The sequence below is a fragment of the Salmo trutta genome, chromosome 2, assembly GCF_901001165.1.
Source record: "Salmo trutta chromosome 2, fSalTru1.1, whole genome shotgun sequence".
NCBI classification, from domain to species: Eukaryota; Metazoa; Chordata; class Actinopteri; order Salmoniformes; family Salmonidae; genus Salmo; species Salmo trutta.
Genome location: NC_042958.1, coordinates 22,733,274 through 22,755,242, shown reverse-complemented (window position 1 = coordinate 22,755,242; position 21,969 = coordinate 22,733,274). Strand labels below are relative to the sequence as shown.

General features: G+C 44.5%; 1 protein-coding gene across 1 annotated transcript in view; it reads right to left on the bottom strand.

Annotated features, from left to right (window-relative positions):
- Positions 1–21,969, bottom strand: part of cubn (cubilin (intrinsic factor-cobalamin receptor)) — a 53,025-nt gene that overhangs the window by 19,156 nt on the left and 11,900 nt on the right. The window contains exons 19-41 of the mRNA XM_029698770.1: positions 21,447–21,612; positions 20,970–21,195; positions 20,575–20,705; positions 19,919–20,108; positions 19,474–19,634; positions 19,126–19,307; positions 18,780–18,936; positions 17,630–17,817; positions 12,750–12,909; positions 9,250–9,431; positions 7,747–7,915; positions 7,459–7,640; positions 6,276–6,432; positions 5,929–6,045; positions 5,605–5,718; positions 5,085–5,213; positions 4,734–4,866; positions 4,255–4,460; positions 3,794–3,975; positions 3,356–3,548; positions 3,064–3,261; positions 2,638–2,784; positions 2,091–2,281 (exon numbers count right to left, since the gene is read on the bottom strand). Of these exons, the coding sequence (XP_029554630.1) occupies positions 2,091–2,281; positions 2,638–2,784; positions 3,064–3,261; positions 3,356–3,548; positions 3,794–3,975; positions 4,255–4,460; positions 4,734–4,866; positions 5,085–5,213; positions 5,605–5,718; positions 5,929–6,045; positions 6,276–6,432; positions 7,459–7,640; positions 7,747–7,915; positions 9,250–9,431; positions 12,750–12,909; positions 17,630–17,817; positions 18,780–18,936; positions 19,126–19,307; positions 19,474–19,634; positions 19,919–20,108; positions 20,575–20,705; positions 20,970–21,195; positions 21,447–21,612 (3,861 nt within the window). The remainder of the gene's footprint in view (positions 1–2,090; positions 2,282–2,637; positions 2,785–3,063; positions 3,262–3,355; positions 3,549–3,793; positions 3,976–4,254; positions 4,461–4,733; positions 4,867–5,084; positions 5,214–5,604; positions 5,719–5,928; positions 6,046–6,275; positions 6,433–7,458; positions 7,641–7,746; positions 7,916–9,249; positions 9,432–12,749; positions 12,910–17,629; positions 17,818–18,779; positions 18,937–19,125; positions 19,308–19,473; positions 19,635–19,918; positions 20,109–20,574; positions 20,706–20,969; positions 21,196–21,446; positions 21,613–21,969) is intronic.

Sequence of the window (21,969 nt, the reverse complement as noted above, 5' to 3'; positions counted from 1 at the left end):
AGCACTTTTTGCCAGTCCTGTCTGGTCCAGCGACGGTGGGTTTGTGCCCATAGGCGACGTTGTTGCCGGTGATGTCTGGTGAGGACCTGCCTTACAACAGGCCTACAAGCCCTCAGTCCAGCCTCTCTCAGCCTATTGCGGACAGTCTGAGCACTGATGGACGGATTGTGCGTTCCTGGTGTAACTCGGGCAGTTGAAGTTGCCATCCTGTACCTGTCCAGCAGGTGTGATGTTCGGCTGTAACGATCCTGTGCGGGTGTCGTTACATGTGGTCTGCCACTGCGAGAATGATCAGCTGTCCGTCCTGTCTCCCTGTAGCACTGTCTTAGGCGTCTCACTGTACGGACATTGCAATTTATTGCCCTGGTCACATCTGCAGTCCTCATGCCTCCTTGCAGCATGCCTAAGGCACGTTCACGCAGATGAGCAGGGACCCTGGGCATCTTTCTTTTGGTGTTTTTCAGAGTCAGTAGAAAAGCCTCTTTAGTGTGCTAAGTTTTCATAACTTTGACCTTAATTGCCTTCCGTCTGTAAGCTGTTAGTGTCTTAACGACCGTTCCACAGGTGCATGTTCATTAATTGTTTATGGTTCATTGAACAAGCATGGGAAACAGTGTTTAAACCCTTGACAATGAAGATCTGTGAAGTTATTTTGATTTTTACGAATTATCTTTGAAAGACAGGGTCCTGAAAAAGGGACGTTTATTTTTTTGCTGAGTTTATAATCAACCTGATCATGCTTCAAATAACTATTTGTCTAAGCAGCATCCATTGATGTGATATACAACTATACAAGTTATATAAAATAATATAAACATGTCACAATGCATTTGATGTTAGTAAATATTATATTCAATATCTACTCAATTATATTATACTATATTATACTATTTTCTCTAATCTAATATCTAATTTATTCTATTCTACTCTACTCGGCAATGCTCTTCTCTTCTCTATTCTATTTGACTCTATTACAGGGCATTCGGAAAATATTCAGGAAATTTTTGCAAATAACTTATTTACATAAGTATTCAGACCCTTTGCTATGAGACTTGAAATGAAGCTTAGGTACATCCTGTTTCCATCGATCATCCTTGAGATTTTTCTACAACTTGATTGGAGTCCAGCTCTGGTGAATTTAATTGATTGGACAGGATTTGGAAAGGCACACACCTGTCTTTACATATTAAAAGGTCCCACAGTTGACAGTGCATGTCAGAGCAAAAACCAAGCCATGAAGTCGAAGGAATTGTCCGTAAAGCTCCGGGACAGGATTGTCGAGGCACATATCTGGGGAAGGGTAACAACAAATGTCTGAGGCATTGAAAGTCCCCAAGAACAGGGAGGTGACCAAAAACCCAATGGTCACTAACAGCGCTCCAGAGTTCCTCTGTGGAGATGGCAGAACCTTCCAAAAGGACAAGTATCTCTGCAGCACTCCAACAAACAGGCCTTTACGGTAGAGTGGCACCATCCCTATGTGAAGCATGGTGGTGTTTTTCAGCGGCAGGGACTGGGATAGTAGTCAGGATCGAAGGAAAGATGAACGGAGCAAAGTACAGAGAGATCCTTGATGAAAACCTGCATCAGGGCGCTCAGGACCTCAGACTGGGCCGAAGGTTCATCTTCAAACAGGACAATGACCATAAGCACACAGCCAAGACAACGTCCCTGAGTGGCCCTGCCAGAGCCCGGACTTGAACCAGATTGAACATCGCTGGAGAGACCTGAAAATAGCTGTGCAGTGACGCTCCCCATCCAACCTGACAGAGCTTGAGAGGATCTGCAGAGAAGAATGGGAGAAACTCCCTACAGGTGCGCCAAGCTTGTAGCATCATACCCAAGAAGACTCTAGGCTGTAATCGCTGCCAAAGCTGCTTCAACAAAGTACTGAGTAAAGGGTCTGAATATTTATATAAATGTGATATTTATTTTTTATATAAATATCTAAAAACTTGTTTTTGCTTTGTCAGTATTGTGTGTTGAATGATGAATGAACAATTTAATACATTTTAGAATAAGGCTGAAACGGAACAAAATGTGGAAAAAGTCAAGGGGTCTGAATACTTCCCAAATGCACCATATCTCACCTCTAGGAAGTCTCCAGAGCTGCAGGCGGTGCCGAAGCCCTGGACCTGGAACGGGCTCTGGATGTTAACAGACACTCTGAAGCCTGGGGTCACCATCACGTGCCAGCTACAGTCCAGATTGGACGGGTAGTTCTCGGGGTATCGCGGGGTGGAGAGTACACCCCTGTCCACGTGCAGCAGACCACCACAACCTAGAAGGAGAATTAGAAAACAATTACTTTATTGTCACTTGTCAAAGACATACTGAGAGTTTTCTTTATCCTTTAGATAAATACAGTCAATGATTTCAACCTCTATGAAATCAGAATGATCTGCATTGTCAAAGTCATAGAGAAACAGAATCCAGGAAGATCAAAAACCTATGATACAAACCAATATGAAATCAACAGCCTGGGATTTTAACCAATAAGACACGCAAGGTTAAAAGAATGAGATGTCAACCGATGACACATTAGCAGGGTAAACGACATGACATGTCAACCAAGTTAGCAGGGTCAACAAACTCCAGTGATTGGATTGCTTCAGAGAGGGTTGTGAGTGAGCTCACCCTTGGAGTAGGAAGCGTTGAAGCCCTTCCCGGAGACGCTGCTGTCTGAGATGAAGCGGAGGAACATGGAGTCCCCTGTAGAGTGGATGGGACCAGGCAGCTCACGGCCACACACAGTGTTCAGCAGGGGGGACAGGTTGGTTTCACCTGGGGGAGGAGAACACACACTGGGGTAAACATTAGGAACACAAAGGAAAGGACATGCAGTGTTCACTGAGGAGACGTGTCCATTTGCTTAGCTAAAACATAAACACACTGTACAGTGTAGTGGTAGTGACCATGGTCATGTTCAGTTTGCACGATACAGAAGAACACAGAGTGAAACAAACAGGTACTATCTGAACTTGTCCAATGAGAAATACTCGATTTTTTACTACAGTGTGGCCTAATGAACAGGATCCAGGCCTCTCTCTCACTCTCACTCACCATCCCTGATAACCAGGCTGTCGAAGTAGCAGGTGGGGTAGTCCTCCATGTCCAGAGACAGCAGGTTGAACTCCACAATAGAGTTAGGGGAACGAATGACCCAGGTACACTCCAGGTTAGGGCCATAGCTGTCTGGCCAGCCGGGGGAGAAGAGGAACCTGGGGCTGTCGCCTGGCATCAGAGCCCCCCCACAGGCACCTACATACAGAGAGAGAGATAGAAATTAGTATAGTAACACACATGGATGGGTGCACGGACAGGTGCACAAAAACCCACTGGCTTAAACACACACCTGGTGCTATGGTGGGCAGGGGTCCAGAGCTCTGTATGGCTGACCATTCAATGAGGAAGCCTCTTCCCCCCACCACAGTGTCCGACTGGAACTCCAGAGTCACGGTGCTGCCAGAGCTACTAACCGAGGCGGGCAGGGATAGACCGCAGAACTTCCCCAGGGAGTAGGCATGGATGTTGGGCCCGTCAAATATCTGACCACACACAGAGAGAGAGGTTAGAAGTTATGAAGAAGACTGGGGAAACGGTTTATGGTTCCCGATATGATGTTCTTATATAAGATTCGTTTGATATTATTCATGTTCACAGTGAGTTTTTCAAGTATGATAGTGATCTAACATTTCCTAATATCAAAACGAAGATGACTTTTGGGGATGTTTTGAATTCTATGGAAGAAAGAGGTCATTTCAAAAGAATCAGTCGCCTCGACGACGCACACCTTAAGCTGGTCATAGTAGCAGTCGTACAGGTCCTCGATGTCCATGTCTAGGAAGTGGATCTGAATGTAATCGTCTCCGGGTACAGTGATGGTCCAGCGGTAGTCTGCGTTGTTGGGGTATGTCCGGGGGTACAGTGGAGACGCTATCTGTCCTGACGTACCTGTGATGTCATTCCCATACACTGGAGAAGGAGACCACATGTCCTGTGTTTAGCATACCGAGTATGACTGGACGCATCTAAAGCTAAAGTACTGTATCTTGTCATTGAAAGCATTTTTGCATCAGTAGAAGAAGATAGAGCGTCGACAGAGATGTGATGCTGGGCATGGAGTTAACAGAACGGATAAGCATCTGAAGAGATGCATTGTGTCATCGAGAGAGTGGGTTGTACAGTAAGACACTACGGCCCTCAGTAGAACACACGCATGCACGCGCCCACAAAAACCCAACACACACTCACAGTGGGAGAAGGTAGCTCTGAATCCAGCTCCGCTGAGAGAGGAGTCTGAGCGGAACTTGACCCACAGGATGTGGCCAATCAGAGACGTGTAGTTGGAGGGGAGGGAGACCCCACAGAACCGACCAACCAGAGCGCCTGTAGAGTTTCCCTCCCGGATCTCCAGGTAATCGTTGTTACAGTCAGAACTCGGCTGCAGCTGGAACATACTGGCACAGGAGAGGTAAATAATAACTAATAGCTTAGTCATTGATGTGTAACGACCTATGTAATAACACTGTTATAACCACTGTATTTAGAACCTATTCCATGGTGAAATAACATTATTTAATGATCTTCCCTGAGGCAATGTCTTACAGTATAATAAATATTCAGAATACGTAGAAGATGCAATATGGAGGCATTTGATCATGTAATAACCCATGTAATAACCCATGTAATGACCCATGTAATGACCCATGTAATAAGTATAGGAGACTCACATGAAGGAGAGCTGGAGGCGGTTGCCGGGGGAGCTGGTGATGGTCCAGACACACTCCACGTTGGGAGGGTAGGCATCAGGGTAGTTAGGACTGTTAAAGGCCCCCGTCTCCATGAGCAAGTCCCCTCCACAGCCTGCGAGAGGAAGACGGGGTTAAGATTAGTGAGAGGAGGGTTAGAGTTAGTCGCTGTCAGAACTGATCACTGTCAGATGATATGGAGATAGGCATTAGACAGCAGCAGATATGTGGAAATAAACTCCATTTCTGAAGGTACTTTAAGACCTTATGTGACACAACCATTGGGTCCCACTAATAGTTGACCATTCTGACAAACACAGCTAGATGCATTACTTGAGGTGGAGCCTGTGTAGGTTGCTCTGAAGCCCTTCATGGCGACAGAGGAGTCAGAGACAAAGTTGACGACCAGGGCATTGCTGAATGATGTGACTGGGTGAGGGATCTCAGTGCCACAGTAACGACCTGAGAGGAAAATAAATATCATCACAACTAACATGGAAAACGTCATCTATCATTGTGTTGAAGTAGAAATCAGTAATACTTCGATACAGTATTTTTTCCATGTTAAAGGCCATGTGCTGCAACAATGACATGACCCTTCACACTCGTGGGAATTTGCTTTTATGAGCATGTTACAGTACAGCCACAGTGTACCAATTTAGGAGGTGATCAGTGCTCAAATCTGCCATTTTCAACCGTCTACGGTTACGAGTGTAAAGGGTTACACAGTCTCTGTTATATCCCGTTCTTGTTTATATTCTTCTATAGTATGTAGCCTCAGAGGACCAGTATCCACTGTGTAGCACTGATCTGTATTATTTTATATTATTTATTTTCTGTAACATGACCTTACCAATGACTGGTGCCATGTAGTTATCTCCATCTAGGATCTCCACAGCGTCGTGGGAACAGTTGGAGTTGAGACTCTCCAGCTCAAAGTCCGTAAACGACAGGGTCACATGGTTGACTGTGCATTGGATAGTGTGTGGAAAGAGAAAACAAGACACCGCATCACTTCAGTTTGTTACAGATAACTAACTATCAATTACATTGCAATATAAAAACAAAGTATCATTGGTTAACACAAATACCAAAGCTGGCAGGCCATTGAAATGAATGGGAGTTGTAGTGCAGTGGATAGAGTGGTGTGTATCTGTGATGTGATTGGCTAACTCACATGGCAACTGAGCCTTGATGATCCAGCTGCAGTTCTGATTGGCTGGGTAGACAGCAGGGTACCGTGGCGATGCGATGGCCCCACCCACGTCATCTGTCAAGAAGGTGGCTCCACAAGCTGAGAGAAATAAACGTTTCTTACCAATAAGAATCCAAACCAAAATCTACACTTTAATAACAAAATATGTTTTATATACATGTTTTTCAATGTTGGAACAGACTTCGTCCACATAAATATTTGTATAATAAACCAGAAATGTGTTTAATGTCTCAATAATGGCTAAGAGAGGTAAAGTATATGTATCAATATTTGTATCTATTGCCGTGCGAGCTGTGCTAATGACCCACCCTCGGAGAAGGTGGCGGCAAAGCCCCGGTGGTTGAGGCTGGCATCAGATCTGAACCGCACGAAAATGGTGTTCTGGGTGGAGGTGATGGGGACGGGCCGTGTCTGACCACACACTTGACCCAGCAGCGGAGCAGATATACTGGGTCCATCATAGATCTACACACACACACACACACACACACACACACAGACACACACACACACACACACACAGACACACAATGTAAAGATGAGAAGGTGATGTTCAGAATGGAAAATGTGGAATCATTTCTGTTTCCTGTAGTTCGTGTCTCACAATGAAGTGGAAAAATGACATATGATTGGTCATTCACCAGCTCTTTATTTGTTTTATTTAACTAGGCAAGTCAGTTAAGAAGAAATTCTTATTTACAATGATGGCCTAGGAACAGTGGGTTAACTGCCTTGTTCAGGGGCAGAACAACAGATTTTTACCTTGTCAGCTCGGGGATTCGATCTAGCAACCTTTCGGTTACTGCCTAACGCTCTAACCACTAGGCTTCCTGCCTAACGCTCTAACCACTAGGCTTCCTGCCTGACTCATACAGGGGCTTTTCAAAGGATAACTATTCTGTTGGCTACCTCAACGCAGTATTTCATAGCAGCTTGTATCTTACACACTGAATGCTCTTTCGCATAGACTGAACGCTACTTGTTTCCCTGAACAAAATCTGTAGCACTAGCTTTTGTCACAGACCACTAGGGCACTTGACCAGTGGGACATCAGGGTGTTAGTATTCACATCATTTCAGTGGTACTGTCTGCCCTTTACTGTGTTAACAATGGGCCCTGGAAGATGACAAGAAGACGGCCAAACCACAGAGAGACAAAGAGCTCTGCTCTGTTCGCGTTTTCTCTCTCTGTGATGGGGGGGATGGGGGGATGGTAACAAAGGCCACTTAGAACGACAGAGGCAGTGGGAGGGACAGCTTGGAAACTGCCCTCAGAACAGCAGTTGGTATTTCAATAGATTGTCTCAGTGTTCAGATGCCAAGTTTCTTTCAGAGGACCTTGACATCTGTTAGTGTGGACTTGCCAATACCGTGACATTGAGAGAGATAGTGGCATAAAGATACCAGAACCACAACCACATTCCTCATTTCCTCCTCATCTCAGGAGTCATAATACACCACACACGTCATCATTCAGAAAGTAATCACTCACAGCTACATGGTCCCACTGGCACGTGGAGTGGAGCTCTATGTCCAGGTCAGTGAAGTTGAAGAGGACCCGGTGGCCTACGTCCACTGAGATGGTCCAGGAACAGTCCACCATGTTGGGGTAGTTGGCGGGGTAGTTGGGGGAGTGGATCTCTCCACTGGGGGCCTTGATCGGACCTCCACATCCTGCGGAGGAAGAGAGGAGAGAGGAGAGGAAACGGGATTTAGTGAAAACATGTGTATTTGTATGTAGGTGCGGTACATTATGTGTCTACAGCCCACTATCACCCACCTCCCTGGACCTCAACCCAGGTGGCATTGAACCCTCGGCCACTGACGTAGGGGTCAGACTTGAAGCGGACTGTGACCATGCTCCCTGTGCTGGAGACCTGGAGGGGGCTGGAGGTGGTGGTGCAGAGCTGGGCCAGCCTCGGGGCTGAAAGGTCAGGGCCTCCGTATACCTGTGGAAAGACAGGGGTTAGAGGTTAAGGGTTAGAGGTTCAGGGGTATGGTGGTGGTGGACAGAGAGCTGACAGGTCTGGACCTAGCGAAATGCTTGTGTTCCAAGCTCCAACAGTGCAGTAATATCTAACAATACACACTCATCTAAAAGTAAAATAATGGAATGAAGAATTATTTAAATATTAGCACGAGCAATGTGCTAATGTTATGGGATGTATAGATATATATATGAAATAGGTAAAACAGTATGTAAACATTAAAGTGACCAGTGTTCCATTCAATACGTTTAGATGAAGGGGAGGAGACAGATTAAAGAGGGATTTTAAAGACTTGAGACAATTGAGACATGGATTGTGTGTGTGTGCGCCATTCAGAGGGTGAATGGGCAAGACAAAAGATTTAAGTGCCTTTGAAAGGGGTACGGTAGTAGGTGACAGGCACCCCGGTTTGAGTGTGTCAAGAACTGCAACGCTGCTGGGTTTTTCACACTCAACAGTTTCCTGTGTGTATCAAGAATGGTCCACCACCCATAAGACATCCAGCCAACTTGACACAACTGTGGGAAGCATTGGAGTCAACATGGGCCAGCATCTCTGTGGAACGCTTTCGACACCTTGTAGATTCCATGCCCCGACGAATTAAGGCTTTTCAGTGGGCAAAAGGGGATGCAACACAATATTAGGAAGTTGTTCCTAATGTTTTGTAGACTCAGTGCACATACAACCGAATGTAGCAACAACGGGCCATTGAAGGGTACAAAGAGCCTACAGAATGCATATTCGGACTGTCACTGCATATTTAGAGCTGAGGTTATCACTTAACTATGTTCATATCCTTATCTATGCTTATTTGTCTGGTTTAAAAATAGGACATATGGGAATCAAATTAGCTAATTGTCAGACCATCCTTTAAATGTGTTGCTGGGCTACAGACGGTTTCCTCAACAACAAACATCTTTGGTCAGCTACAGGACAGGAAGAAGCAGCTGATGATGATGAAGTGACATTTGTGGGACGTTAGGGTGTGGCACCAGCCTTTGGGATTTTGGGTAGTGTGGCAGTGGTCGGGGCTAGTCCAGCGTTGGAGGCAGTTGGACCAGATAAAGGCCAGCTAGCTAGCTCCCTAAGCTGCGATTTCCAGGTCATTTCTGCCCCACTGGCTCCATTCACTGTTCTGTCTGGTGGAAGTCAGCATTCCACTGGCGTGAGCTACTCTGCGCTAGGCCCTCTGGGTACAGCTAGCACAGGAGGGAGCACAACACAACTCTGGCATACACCACGCAGAATCAAAAACACACTCCCTAAGACCCACACCAACACATCACACACATTACCTCTAGTACGTCATAGTTGCAGTCAGGGTGGTACTCCACATCAAACTCATAGATGGTAATGGTGATGCTGCTTCCTGTGGCAGTCTGGATGTACCAGAAACACTCTCTGTTGTCGGGGTATCTGTTGGGGTATCCTGGGCTGTTGAAGGAACCCGTGGGACCAGACAGATCCCCACCACAACCTGTAGGGGGCCACACTGAGTCAGTGAGGCTGATGGAGACAAGGGGTGGGTCCCACTAATCTCTCCTTTAACCTGAAGTGTATACTTGCTCACCACTTCCCACATATCTAAAAGCATTGGATTGTTGAAGCTATGGGCTAGTTGGGAGTTTCCACCATATTTGCTATACCAGTCCTTTCAACTCATTGAAGGGAAGTGAACAAGTGCAAGATGGGAGGAAAGAGGTAATTGGGACACAGTGATAGTAAAGATGAAAGAGATGCTGGTTAGTGTTGGTCACAGAGACGAATCATTACAAAAATCCACCTGTCATTAAGGTGTGTAATTTCATACAGTGTTTATACAGTTGATTACCAGCTAAACAGATCCTGTCCATACTGTATGAGGTGTTACCATACTACACCAATGTAACTACACAGAACAATTGACCTCTGGTAGGGGGCAACAAACTAGACCATCGACATGTTCCTGCAAAAGTCATGCTGTTGTCACAATATTAAACATGAACAAGATTAACCATGATGATAACACACTCACATGAGTTGGCAATGCAACATTAACCAAACAGAAGCATATTCCCCAAAACCTTGACTGCCAGAGCATGTCCTATTTTCCCATAAAGACACATGGACCTCACTAAACACTTCACACGGATATGTGTATACAGGGCTTGGAAGAGCCTAGTGGGCTCAACATAGGCGGCTAACGGCGTTGAGAGTCCAGGTAAAGAATGAGGGGTGTCGCTGCTCTGTTGGTGTTATTGTGTGGCAGTCGGACTGGGGCAGAGACAGAGGGCATATTCACAGAGAATGAGATCAGTTCTGAGATACATGTGGAGGGAGAGAGGGCAGAAAGTCAGGAAGCTAATATTCAAATTCTAGGAGACTCAGGGAGAAGCTGCCAGCCTGACATTTTTTACTGATAAAGATAGAAGGAATGGAGACCAGGCTGAAAGCTACTGAGGAGGAGCTAAGCAGCTAGGAGTCTACAGTGGCTGTCCAACAGACTGAGATCAAAGGTATCAATTAATAGACTATTTAACCTGTTCGACATGTTCTTTTTTTTTTCTTTTTTTTTAATAAATAATGGATTCAAAATTGGCTGATTCATAGACTGAGCTCACCTTAACTCTCTGCTGTTTTGTCCATTATTGTTAAGGTCTGTAATTTCTCAAACGATGGCCCTTGAAACACTTCTACTTACAATACAATAGGTCAAGCATTGGAGTTGAGTGCCAGCGTGAGGCAGGTGGAGCCTAGTTGAGTCTGAAAGCTTGCTAAAGCTTACATCCCAACTGAGCACCACAGTGGTTGAGCTCAGGGACTTGAAGGCCAGACTGACAGGGGCTGAGTTTACAGTGGCTACCCTACAGACAGTGAATGAAGATAATACGAAATTCAATAATCTGTCTTGAAAGCTTTTCATTCTGAAAGCTTGCTATTCATATGGGCCAGGTGGGGGAGCTGGAGCAGAATGCAGATTCTACAATCTCATTTACCGAGTCTGTGGTCATGACAGTTATTTTATTTAAAGATTGTGAGTATCATTTCCATTCCAAATCGTACAGTATTATCCCCCGAGCATACGGTATGCACAAGCTGTCAAATTATGATTTAGGATTGTTATTAATTATCTGCATATTATCAATATGTTCATTAATTTCATCAAATATTTTTAATGATGAAAGGGTTAGCCTAACTTCCTTTCCAATGTTTGGATGAAATATGCTAATACTGTAACTGTTCACTATAGTTTGTTACAGCATTTAACAAGAGTGATTATATCACGCAAGTTCAAACACTCTGCATGTACCCTGGACAAACCAAAAGGGGCATTCTTAGCTGGACGAGTTGTCGGGTACTTCGGACACCACCCTGATCTACAGCAAGATCTTCACCGACATCGGTGACGCTTACAGCCCAAATACAGGTAGTCTCCACATAGTGATGAATGAAGACAACTGCATTATGGTCTATTGCACAGCATGTCTACATTAATCTCTATCACTTCACATAATATCATATCTACAATGCAGGCCGATGTTTTACGTCGCTGATGAAAAATTGTCAATTACTTGTAACTTCTAAGGGAAACAGTGCTGGTGACTGGGCTAGTGTATCTAATGGGATCACTGTGCAGTTGGAGGAGGGGAATGAGATCTATGTTCGTCTATGGGAATCTAGATGGCTCTACGACGATCAAGATCATTTCAGCAACATCAATGGCATCCTGCTATTCACTCAATAAATCTCAGTGTTGTGGAATATAAATAAAGCAGGGGACCAAACGGCTAGTGAAGAAATTGTAAAAATGATACTGTATGTACACTGTATGTGTTGCAAATGTGAATGCAAATGTCCGTAATTGTGCAATGAAGAGCACAAACAATGAATATGTAAACAACTTTGAGCTAATTACAACTCCTTAAAAATTAACTAAATTGGAGTATAATCCTTGATGAAAAATCAACAGGAATGTTGGCCTCTAAACTTTGTGGCATCTCTTATCTTCCATAAGCCTCTTACAGCTTTCCAGGTAGTCTTGATCTAACTTTTCCTTTGGTGAAAAACATGACGAAGAACAAAATAGGGGGTATTTTCCCAGACTATCTCTGTGTTGCAAATCATTGAATATCCCTGAAACATGGATTACTTTAAATTAGGTTGCCAAAGTACCAATCCAACACTTTGGTAAATAAGGATGCAGCTAGAGTAGTGAGAAAAAGGGATGAAATTGAACAAAATTAGGAGTGTATTTTATGACAAATGCATATTCTTCCACAAGCAGTCACATTTGACAATTTCTCTTGCCAATTCCATCCATTCAGTCTTATACTAAATAATTCAACACAGAGCACTTTGGCTGTACTTCAGGCCTATTTACAATGAATCGTCCAGTAACACTGGGTGTTTGGGCCAGGCCCTTTCCTATGTGGGAGTGAGGGCAGGGGGAGTTCCCAGAGTTGTTTGGGAAAAAAGTGAAGAGTAGGAACAGATGACATCATAATGGAACACAGCAGTAAGAGGAAGGGGGGGCGTGGCATTTGTGGTCCCTCTACGATCTAGCTAGTAAAACGTGATATTCATATTAACAGTCAGACCTGGTTTTAAATACTATTTGAAATATTTGCTCTAGCTTACCTGGAGTGCCAGATGGGCAGGTTTTGTTGGTCAAAAGTACTGCACTATGAAGGGAATAGGGTGCCATTTTGGACACAGCCAGTTTGTTGTGTAAGGTTGTTATTGTTCTATTACTTATAGTCGTATTGTGGTTGTGTTGTGGTACAAGAGTTAGTTGTGGTTGTGTTTGTGGTCTCACCGTTCTGGTACCAGAGCATCTGGAAGCCCGTCATGGCAATTGAGGAGTCAGTGCGGAACACCATATGAAGGGAGGAGCTAGTGGTGGTGTTAGCCGGAGGGGGCGTGTTCCCACAGTACGAGCCAATCAGAGGGGCTTGATCGTTGGGACCATTGTACAGCTGGGGGAAATATCAAGACAGGTTAGGAACCGTTAGCTCTTCTGAGAAAACTGAATAAATATTAGAATAAAGATACAAATACAAGCATACACATATTTGGCTAGCTTCACGGGACTTCAGAGCTACAGGAAATGTATATACATTCAAACATATGTACTAATAACCTGAAAAATGGCTTCCTATTGAAAACATGTTGTATTAGTATAGTGGTGAGGTGGTGACTATGCAACAATAAGCCCCATTGTCTTGGCATGATGTATTCTTATGTAACAGACCAGAACAGAGAGAGGGGAGGAGAGAGGAGATCAGATGAATGAATCATGACATATTCTGAGGCCTGAAAGGGAGGAGGAAACTGGGGGGGGGGGGGGGGGGGGGTCTAATCTAAGAAGTGCAGTGCCTTCAGAAAGTATTCACACTCGTTGAATTTCTCCACATTTTGTTGTGTTACAGCCTGAATTTAAAATGGATTAAATTGAGATTTTGTGTCACTCGCTTACAAACAATGCCCCTAATGTCAGTGGAATTATCAATTAAAAATGAAAAGCAAAATATTTAACCCCTTTGTTAAATAAGTTCAGCAGTAAAAAAAGTTCTTAACAAGTTGCATAGACTCACTCTGTGTGCAAAAATCAAATCAAAGTTTATTTGTCACGTGCGCCGAATACAACAGGTGTAGAACTTACAGTGAAATGCTTACTTACAGGCCCTAACCAACAGTGACATTTTTAAGTAAAAAATAGGTATTAGGTGAACAATAGATATGTAAGGAAATAAAAAACAACAGTAAAAAGACAGTGAATGATAACAGAAGCGAGGCTATAACAGTAGCGAGGCTGTATACGGTCACCGGTTAGTCGGGCTAATTGAGGTAGTATGTACATGTAGGTATGGTTAAAGTGACTATGTGTAACCGATGTGAAATGGCTAGTTAGTTAGCGGTGGTGCGCGCTAATAGCATTTCAATCAGTGACGTCACTCGCTCTGAGACTTGAAGTAGGGTTTCCCCTTGCGTTGCAAGGGCCTTGGCTCTTGTGGCGCGATGGGTAACGATGCTTCGGTGGGTGTCAGTTGGTGATGTGTGCAAGGGTCCCTGGTTCGAGCCCGGGTTGGGGCGAAGAGAGGGACGGAACCTACACTGTTACATATGCATATTTGATAAACAGAGATTAGCAGTAGCGTAAAGGAGGGGTTGGCAGGTGGTGGGTGGCGGGACACAATGCAGATAGTCCGGGTAGCCAATGTGTGGGGGCACCGGCAGTCGGGCTAACTGAGGTAGTAGTGATGCACTCGGCCATACGCACCACCCTCTCAAGTGCCTTGAAGTCGGAGGTCTAGCAGTTGCCATACCAGGCAGTGATGCAACCAGTCAGGATGCTCTCGATGTTGCAGATGTAGAACCTTTTGAGGATCTGAGGACCCATACCAAATCTTTTTAGTTTCCTGAAGGGGAATAGGCTTTGTCGTGCCCTCTTTACGACTGTCTTGGTGTGTTTGGACCATTCTAGTCTGTTGGTGATGTGGACACCAAGGAACTTGAAGCTCTCAACCTGCTCCACTACAGCCCCGTTTATGAGAATTGGGGCGTGCTCGGTCCTCCTTTCCTGTAGTCCACAATCATCTCCTTTGTCTTGGTTACGTTGAGGGATAGGTTATTCTGGCACCACCAGGCCAGGTCTCTGACCTCCTCCCTATAGGCTGTCTCGTCGTTGTCGGTGATCAGGCCTGTTGTGTCGTCTGCAAACTTAATGATGATGTTGGAGTCGTACTTGGCCACGCAGTCGTGTAATAGTGTATAATAGAGTATAATAATACGTGTTTAACATTCTTTTTTAATGACTACCTCATCTCTATAACTCGAACATACAGTTATTTGTAAGGTCTCTCAGTCGAGCAATACATTTCAAACACAGATTCAACCACAAAGACCAGGGAGGTTTTCCTAATCTCGCAAAGGGCACCTATTGGTAGATGGGTAAAAGCAGACACTGAATATCCCTTTGAGCATGGTGAAGTTATTCATTACACTTTGGATGGTGTATCAATACACCCAGTCACTATAAAGATACAGGTGTCCTTCCTAACTCAGTTCCCAGAGAGGAAGGAAAGCGCTCAGGGATTTCACCATGAGGCCAATGGTAACTTTGTAACTTTAACAGTTACAGAGTTTAATGGTTGTGATAGGAGAAAACTGAGGATGGATCAACAACCTTGTAGTTATTCCCCAATACTAACCTAAATGACAGAAAGAAAATAAGGAAACCAGTACAGAATAAAATATTCTAAAACATGCAACATGTTTACAATAAAACACTACAGTAAAATATGTGGCAAAGAAATGCACTTTATGTCCTGAATACAAAGCATTATGTTTGGGGCAAATCCAACACATCACTGAGTACCACTCTTCATATTTTCAAGCATGGTGGTAGCTGCATCATGTTATGGGTATGCTTGTCATCGGCAAGGACTAAGGAGTTTTTTAGGATTAAAATAAGCGCAGGCAAAATTCTAGAGGAAAACCTGGGTCAGCCTGCCTTCCAACAGACACTGGGAGACAAATTCACCTTTCAGCAGGACAATAACCTAAAACAAGGCCAAACATAAACTGGAGTTTCTTACCAAGACGACATTGAATGTTCCTGAGCGGCCTAGTTACAGTTTGACTTAAATCTATGGCAAGAATTAAAAATGTCTGTCTAGCAATGATCAAGAACCAACTTGACAAAGCTTGAAGAACTGAGACAGATGTCTCAAGTTTTGAGGGAGCGTGCAACTGGCACACTGACTGCAGAAATGTTCACCAAAGCTGTTGCCAGAGAATTGAATGTTCATTTCTCAGCCATAAGCCGCCTCCAATGCCATTTAAGAGAATTTGGCAGTACGTCTAACAGGCCTCACAACTGCGGACCACGTGTATGGTGTCGTGTGGGTGAGCGATTTGTTGACGTCAACGTTGTGAAAAAGATTGGATCGATGTGTATGACAGCACGTTCCAGTTCCCGCCAATATCCAGCAACTTCGCACAGCCATTGAAGAGTGGGACAACATTCCACAGGTCACAATCAACAGCCTGATTAACTCTATGCGAAGGAGATGTGTCCTATGGCTCCTATGCACCTAAAAACTCACCAAATTCACTGAGAATACATTACATAAGATGAAGAAACAATACTCCGAGTTGCAGCTCCATACTACTTGTCAGACATCCTCTTTCTTCTGCTTTCTGAGGTGAAACGAGCCAATAGCTATCACAGACTCCGGACTTGTGGTTTGAATTGGAGCAGGCAGTCCATAAGCGCAGACAAAGGATATCAAGGATCTGGAAAGATTCTGTATGGAGGAATGGTCTAAGATCCCTCCCAATGTATTCTCCAGTCCCATATTTTTTTTAATAAAAAGGGTCATTGAAAACGGGTTTTAAAAATGTACCCCCATCTTCTTTAGACGGTTTTATGTTTATTACTTGTTAAATAAAATCTATTTCGCTGACCAACTGTATTAGTATAAAATATTATAATTGTCCAAATGTTTTTAGCATACAATATAGCTCAGTATTTGTATTATTTATTTGATATAGTATTTTTTGCTAATCTTTATCAATGGTGCCAATAATTATGGATCCCACTGTATGTCTACATGTCAGTGAACATTCATTTCGACTCAGGCCCATAGGCCCATAGGCCACACAGTGCTCTATGAGTTAAATAATTAGACTGGCACCATAAAGTTGCAGGTCTATGGAATAGAGTATAGGCAACAAAAACAGTGGTGAGATCAGCCTAGCCAAATAGAGGTGCAGCAGGAGGATGTGAATTACCAGTCTCCAGGAAATCTAGACCCACACAGAATGAGTCTATTTAACTACAGGAGCCCATGATGTCATCCATGTGTGCTGGGGTTGTCATGGTGACCAGGGGGCCAGTTGAAAACAGCACTATTTTGTTTCCACAAAGACATTTATTTCCAGTGAGTGAGTTAGATGAAGAGCCATAGAACTCACTTGTATTATGTAAGCCATGAAAGGCCAGCCTTGTAGCATGTTCTAAGAAATGAGGTCTTCCTTGAAAATCATGTCAAAAGGAAGCCCTGACGAAAACCTGTGAGAACTTGTGCAGATCACAGCAAACTGTCTATCAACTGCTTTCAATACAGGCTTCAACCATATTCTATTTCAGCTCAGTTCAGGACACTAGTACCTATCGTACAGAGGAGAGAGAGCTGAAATCCAACTTCTCACTAAGAAATATATTTCAAAAATTGCATCAAAACTCACAACTATCAGGTAATGTCAAAAGTGTTGATGTATGTAGTGAGAACCAGTCACAGTGTACACTATCTCCAGAGTATAAGCAGAATCAGCGGTCCATCTGTCTCCTGCTCCCTGTCCATGTGGTGAGTCAGTAGAGCACAGCAGAGGAAACTGATACTTCCTCCCAGAATTGAATAGGCAAACCCATCACCCATGACTACTAACACGCAACACTAATCACACGAAGGGGGTTCTGACCTCCTGACCTGACGATGCCTTTCCTGGAGTGATGTCATCTGGGAGAACAGAAAGCTCAGGCCAGGTCAACAGGGATCAGTTTCTCAGTTTCAACCTCTATCATTTAGATCCATTCAGTTTCCAAATGTTATGATGGTACTCTGATTACAGTTCATTAAACCACACTAGCGTCACATTATCTTGCACTGTTTCCCAAATGGCGCCACCCACCTTGACGTAGTCGTAACTACAGACGCTGGTCCCCTCCAGGTCAAAGGTCATGAAGGTGTAGTTGATGGTGTTGCCCATGGAGGCCTGGATGGTCCAGCTACACATGGAGTTGTGGGGGTAGGTGTTGGGGTAGTTCAGAGACTCAATCTGCCCACGCGCCTGGTTGGCGATCAGCACACCTTGACAGTCTTAGGAAGACAGAGAGTGAGCTCATAGTAATGTGTTTAGTGAATTTAGCAGTTTTCAATTTCCTGGATTTCATGGTGATATAAGGATATATTTGCTTGTTACCAAAATATATTCCAATATTAAATAGAAAAGGAACTAAATGTACATTGTGTTTTTGGACAGAAATGTCAAGCTTAAGCATGAGAGCCAACAAAAAGGCAAACATTGTACTTTTCAACTGAGAGTCAAACTGAAACTGTGTTATTTTTCCAGGAATAACTAAATAAAGCTTCAGAGCAGAGCTGACCTCTCTGTATAAACCTAAGTGACAATTAGTGTTCCAGGGACAGAATGAGAACATGAGTCCAGGGCCAAATTGGAAAGCGCTGTGACAGAAACAAAACAAGATAGACTTCACTAAGAGTGACCTCTTGTCCTTTCAGCATGACTTCCAGAAAGCCCATTTGACAACACTGACAATAAGAACAAAAGCCAGTCCCCACTCTGACATTCTTTTGTAGTGCGAGTACCTCTGGCAACTCGGTCTCCTCACCTCTCGAACCTCAAGAGTGCGTTCCCTAACTCCAATTTCCATGGAAACCAAACAAAAGGCCTCCTGGGATACCACTGTAAGCCACTTAGGCATGGTACCTCATGAACTGTAGTAAGGTTTACTGTATCTCAAGATTCAAACGTAACTATGTCAAAGTAAACGTGTACAAAATGATAACAAAATCAACATGAGCGTACCAGCTCAAGCAGCAAACAGAGATGGCTGAATGTCTTTGGAAAGCCAGATGGCTTATAATCACCCAACAGCTCCATTAGGACACGTTGACACATCAATTACATGGAGGGCTACTGGGGAGGTATATTTCTGTAAAGCTAGACTCGTGTGTGTGTGTGTGTGTGTGTGTGTGTGTGTGTGTGTGTGTGTGTGTGTGTGTGTGTGTGTGTGAGAGAGAGAGAGATAGATGCTCACTGGTTGTATACATGGCCAGGAAGCCTCCAGCTGCGACGACACTGTCTGTGCGTAGTTTCACATAGAGCTCACTCCTACTGGAGTTGATTGGGGCAGGCAACTGAGACCCACACAGGTTGGCCAGCTGTGGGGCATTAGTGCTGTTCCCATCGTACACCTACGGACAGACGGGCGGACAGATGAGCAGGCAGGCAGACAGACATTATGTTAGATATCGAAAGGGGCAAGGGATATGCTTTTCTTTCAGCAACGTCATGAACACATATTGTCTCTCGTGTTCAATTTCAGTTTGTACTGACTGACTGTTATGTGGGTGTGATAACCTTGAACAGTGCTCTGTACTCACGGCCAGGTAGTCATATGTACAGCTGGTGCTGGACTCCAGATCGAAGTCACCAAAGCTGAGAGTGATCAGGCTCCCAGCACCGGCCTTGATCAGCCAGTAGCACTCAGCGTTAGTGTGGTAGGGTAGGGGGTAGTTAGGAGAGGAGAATCCTCCTGAACTGGTGGTCAGAGTACCTCCACAGCCTAGGTTGGGAAAGGGCAGGAACAAAAGGAGAGGAATAGGAGGAGAGAGGTACAAACAGAGGGATGGAGTTAAGATTCTGAGTAGTTAAAGTATAGTACATTTTATACTTCACAATACCTGTTGAAGATGATGCTAATGAAATAGACATTTCTCCCACACACCCACCTGTCTGTGTGCCGTCCCAGTGTGCCCTGAAGCCAGGGAAGGTGACAGAGGAGTCAGAATGGAACATGAGCCACAGGCGGTTGCTATGGGACACCATCATTGGAGGCCTCTGGTTGGAGCAGAACTTGCCAATCAGAGGAGAGGTTTCATAACCGCCATCTCTGTGGGACAGAGAGAACCGTGGGAGATACAAATAGTGCCATTTAAGTTGCTAGCTATATTAACAGCTTTCGTCTCGTCACGCTTGCTGACATAGTTCTCATTTGATTCTAATCACATTATTGTACATTGGTTTCACAGTCACTCACTTTGGCATGGGTTTTCTTGCCTGGCTAGCTACTAATTACACCAAAATGACTGCTCAAGTGAAATTGAATCATACAACTGACAAACATCCTCCTGTAACAGCTGAATAAGATCAGGCTCATTATGACTGGGTGCTCACCTGATCTCTACATAGTCGAAAGCACAGTTGGGTGGTGAGCCCTCCATATTAAAGTCAGTGAAGTTGAGCATGATCTGCATGTTGACCCCAACGATGATCTTATAGATACACTGGCGGTTGGTGGGGTAGTTACTGGGAAAGTTAGGAGAGCTGAGTTCTCCTGTAGGGGAGGTGAACGTCTCACTACAGTCTGGGGAAGACATGAGAGGAATATGATTTTGTGAATATGAGGGGAAAGAGATGGGGTTAACATAAGGGTAGTCTTGCAGTACCAGACCTCAACACCATATTCTCCTTCGACTGGAGTCGAGGAATAAGGGGGGAATGTTGTGTGCAGTAAATTACAGTACCATTCAAGCAAGAGGCAAAGCATTGGTCAAACTCGGATATAATCTTCTACTTTACTACTGCCATTTTTTCTGTACGTTTTCTTGCTTTGTTTATTTTGTTACAAAGGTTTGAACCCCCTCTAACCCTGATGGGTAACGGGGTAACAGTACTCATGGTGGCGGTGATTTCCTCTTCCTAACCCTCATATATCACACATTTTATGTGACTTTTTCTGTGAATGAATGCGTTGTTGGGGGGGGTTGTAAATGGAAATAGCGGTTGCCAAGGGTAACCGTACTGTTTCTTGTTGCCGAGGGTAACCGTACCGGTGGCGGCATCGATGGAGACATAGTTGGCAGAGAAGCCTTCGGTTGCTAGGCTGATGTCGGAGACAAAGAGGACAGTCATCAGGTTGTCTGTGCTGGTCAGAGAGGGAGGGACAGACCGACCGCAGTACCTGGAAAGAGATAGGCCAGATGCGGAAAAAACTGTCATTCTTTCCCAAACAATAAACCTGATCACTCACCAACAGAAGTTAACTGAAGTTTGAGTTGACGTCGAGTTGGAGTAAATTATCACGAGAGTGAATCACTTCTAGAGTGCATATTGACTTTGAATCTTGCCAATGTTCACACACATTAACATGATTTAGGGTAATCACCATATTGCCACAGGTTCTTAACACCTTGACATGGGTTTGTTTGCGTGTACTGTCCTCTACCTGCCAAGCTTGGTCCCAGTCGCCACGGTGCCATTGTCATACACCTCCACGTAGTCATAGTTACAGCTGATGTGGTACTCCATGTTGAAGGAGGTGAAGGACAGGCGGATGAGGTTGCCTGGGGCGACAGAGATGTACCAGGTGCAGTTGGCTCCATGGGGGTAGTTGTTGGGATGGCCAGGGCTGGTGAGGGAGCCCGATGGGGCATTAAGAGTAGCGCCACAACCTGGCATCGTGGTATCAAACATGGAAACAGGCTCAAAATTACTGTTCTTTGTACACCTCATTCATAGTCAACACAAATATTTTTGGAAACATTATATAGAGACAAAGGATTGGTAAACATTTTGTTGTCACAATACCCAGGACACATAGGCTCACAGATACCACTCACTGACAACACATACACAGTACTAGATACTTGAGCTTTTAGTTAAGGCAGATAAACTACATATCACATGAGTACAAGGGGCTTACCCTCCATAGCAGAGTCGTAGGCTGCGGTGAAGCCATGGTTGGAGACAGACATGTCAGTCTTGAAGCGGATGTACATGGACCTCTGGGTGGACTGGAGCATGGCTGGCATGGTGTTGCCACAGTATGTACCAATCAGAGGAGAGCTCACCGTGGAGCCGTCCCTTACCTGGGGGAGGGAAGAGAGAAAGAGAGAAAGAGAGAAAGAAAAAAGGGAAAGGAGAGCGAGAAAGAGAGAGAGCGAGAGAGAAAGAGAGAAAGAGCGAGAGCGCGAGAGAGAAAGAAAGAGAGAGAGAGCGAGAGAGAGAGAAAGAAAGAGGGAAAGGAGAGCGAGAAAGAGAGAGAGCGAGAGAGAGAGCGAAAGAGAGAAAGAGCGAGAGCGCAAGAGAGAAAGAAAGAGAGAGCGAAAGAGAAAGAAAGAGAAAGAAAGAAAGAGCGAGTGAGCGAGCGAGTGAGAAATAAAGAAAGAAAGAATATTTTGCATGAGGGTCTGCTATACAAATGTATGAAATGTATGCATTCACTA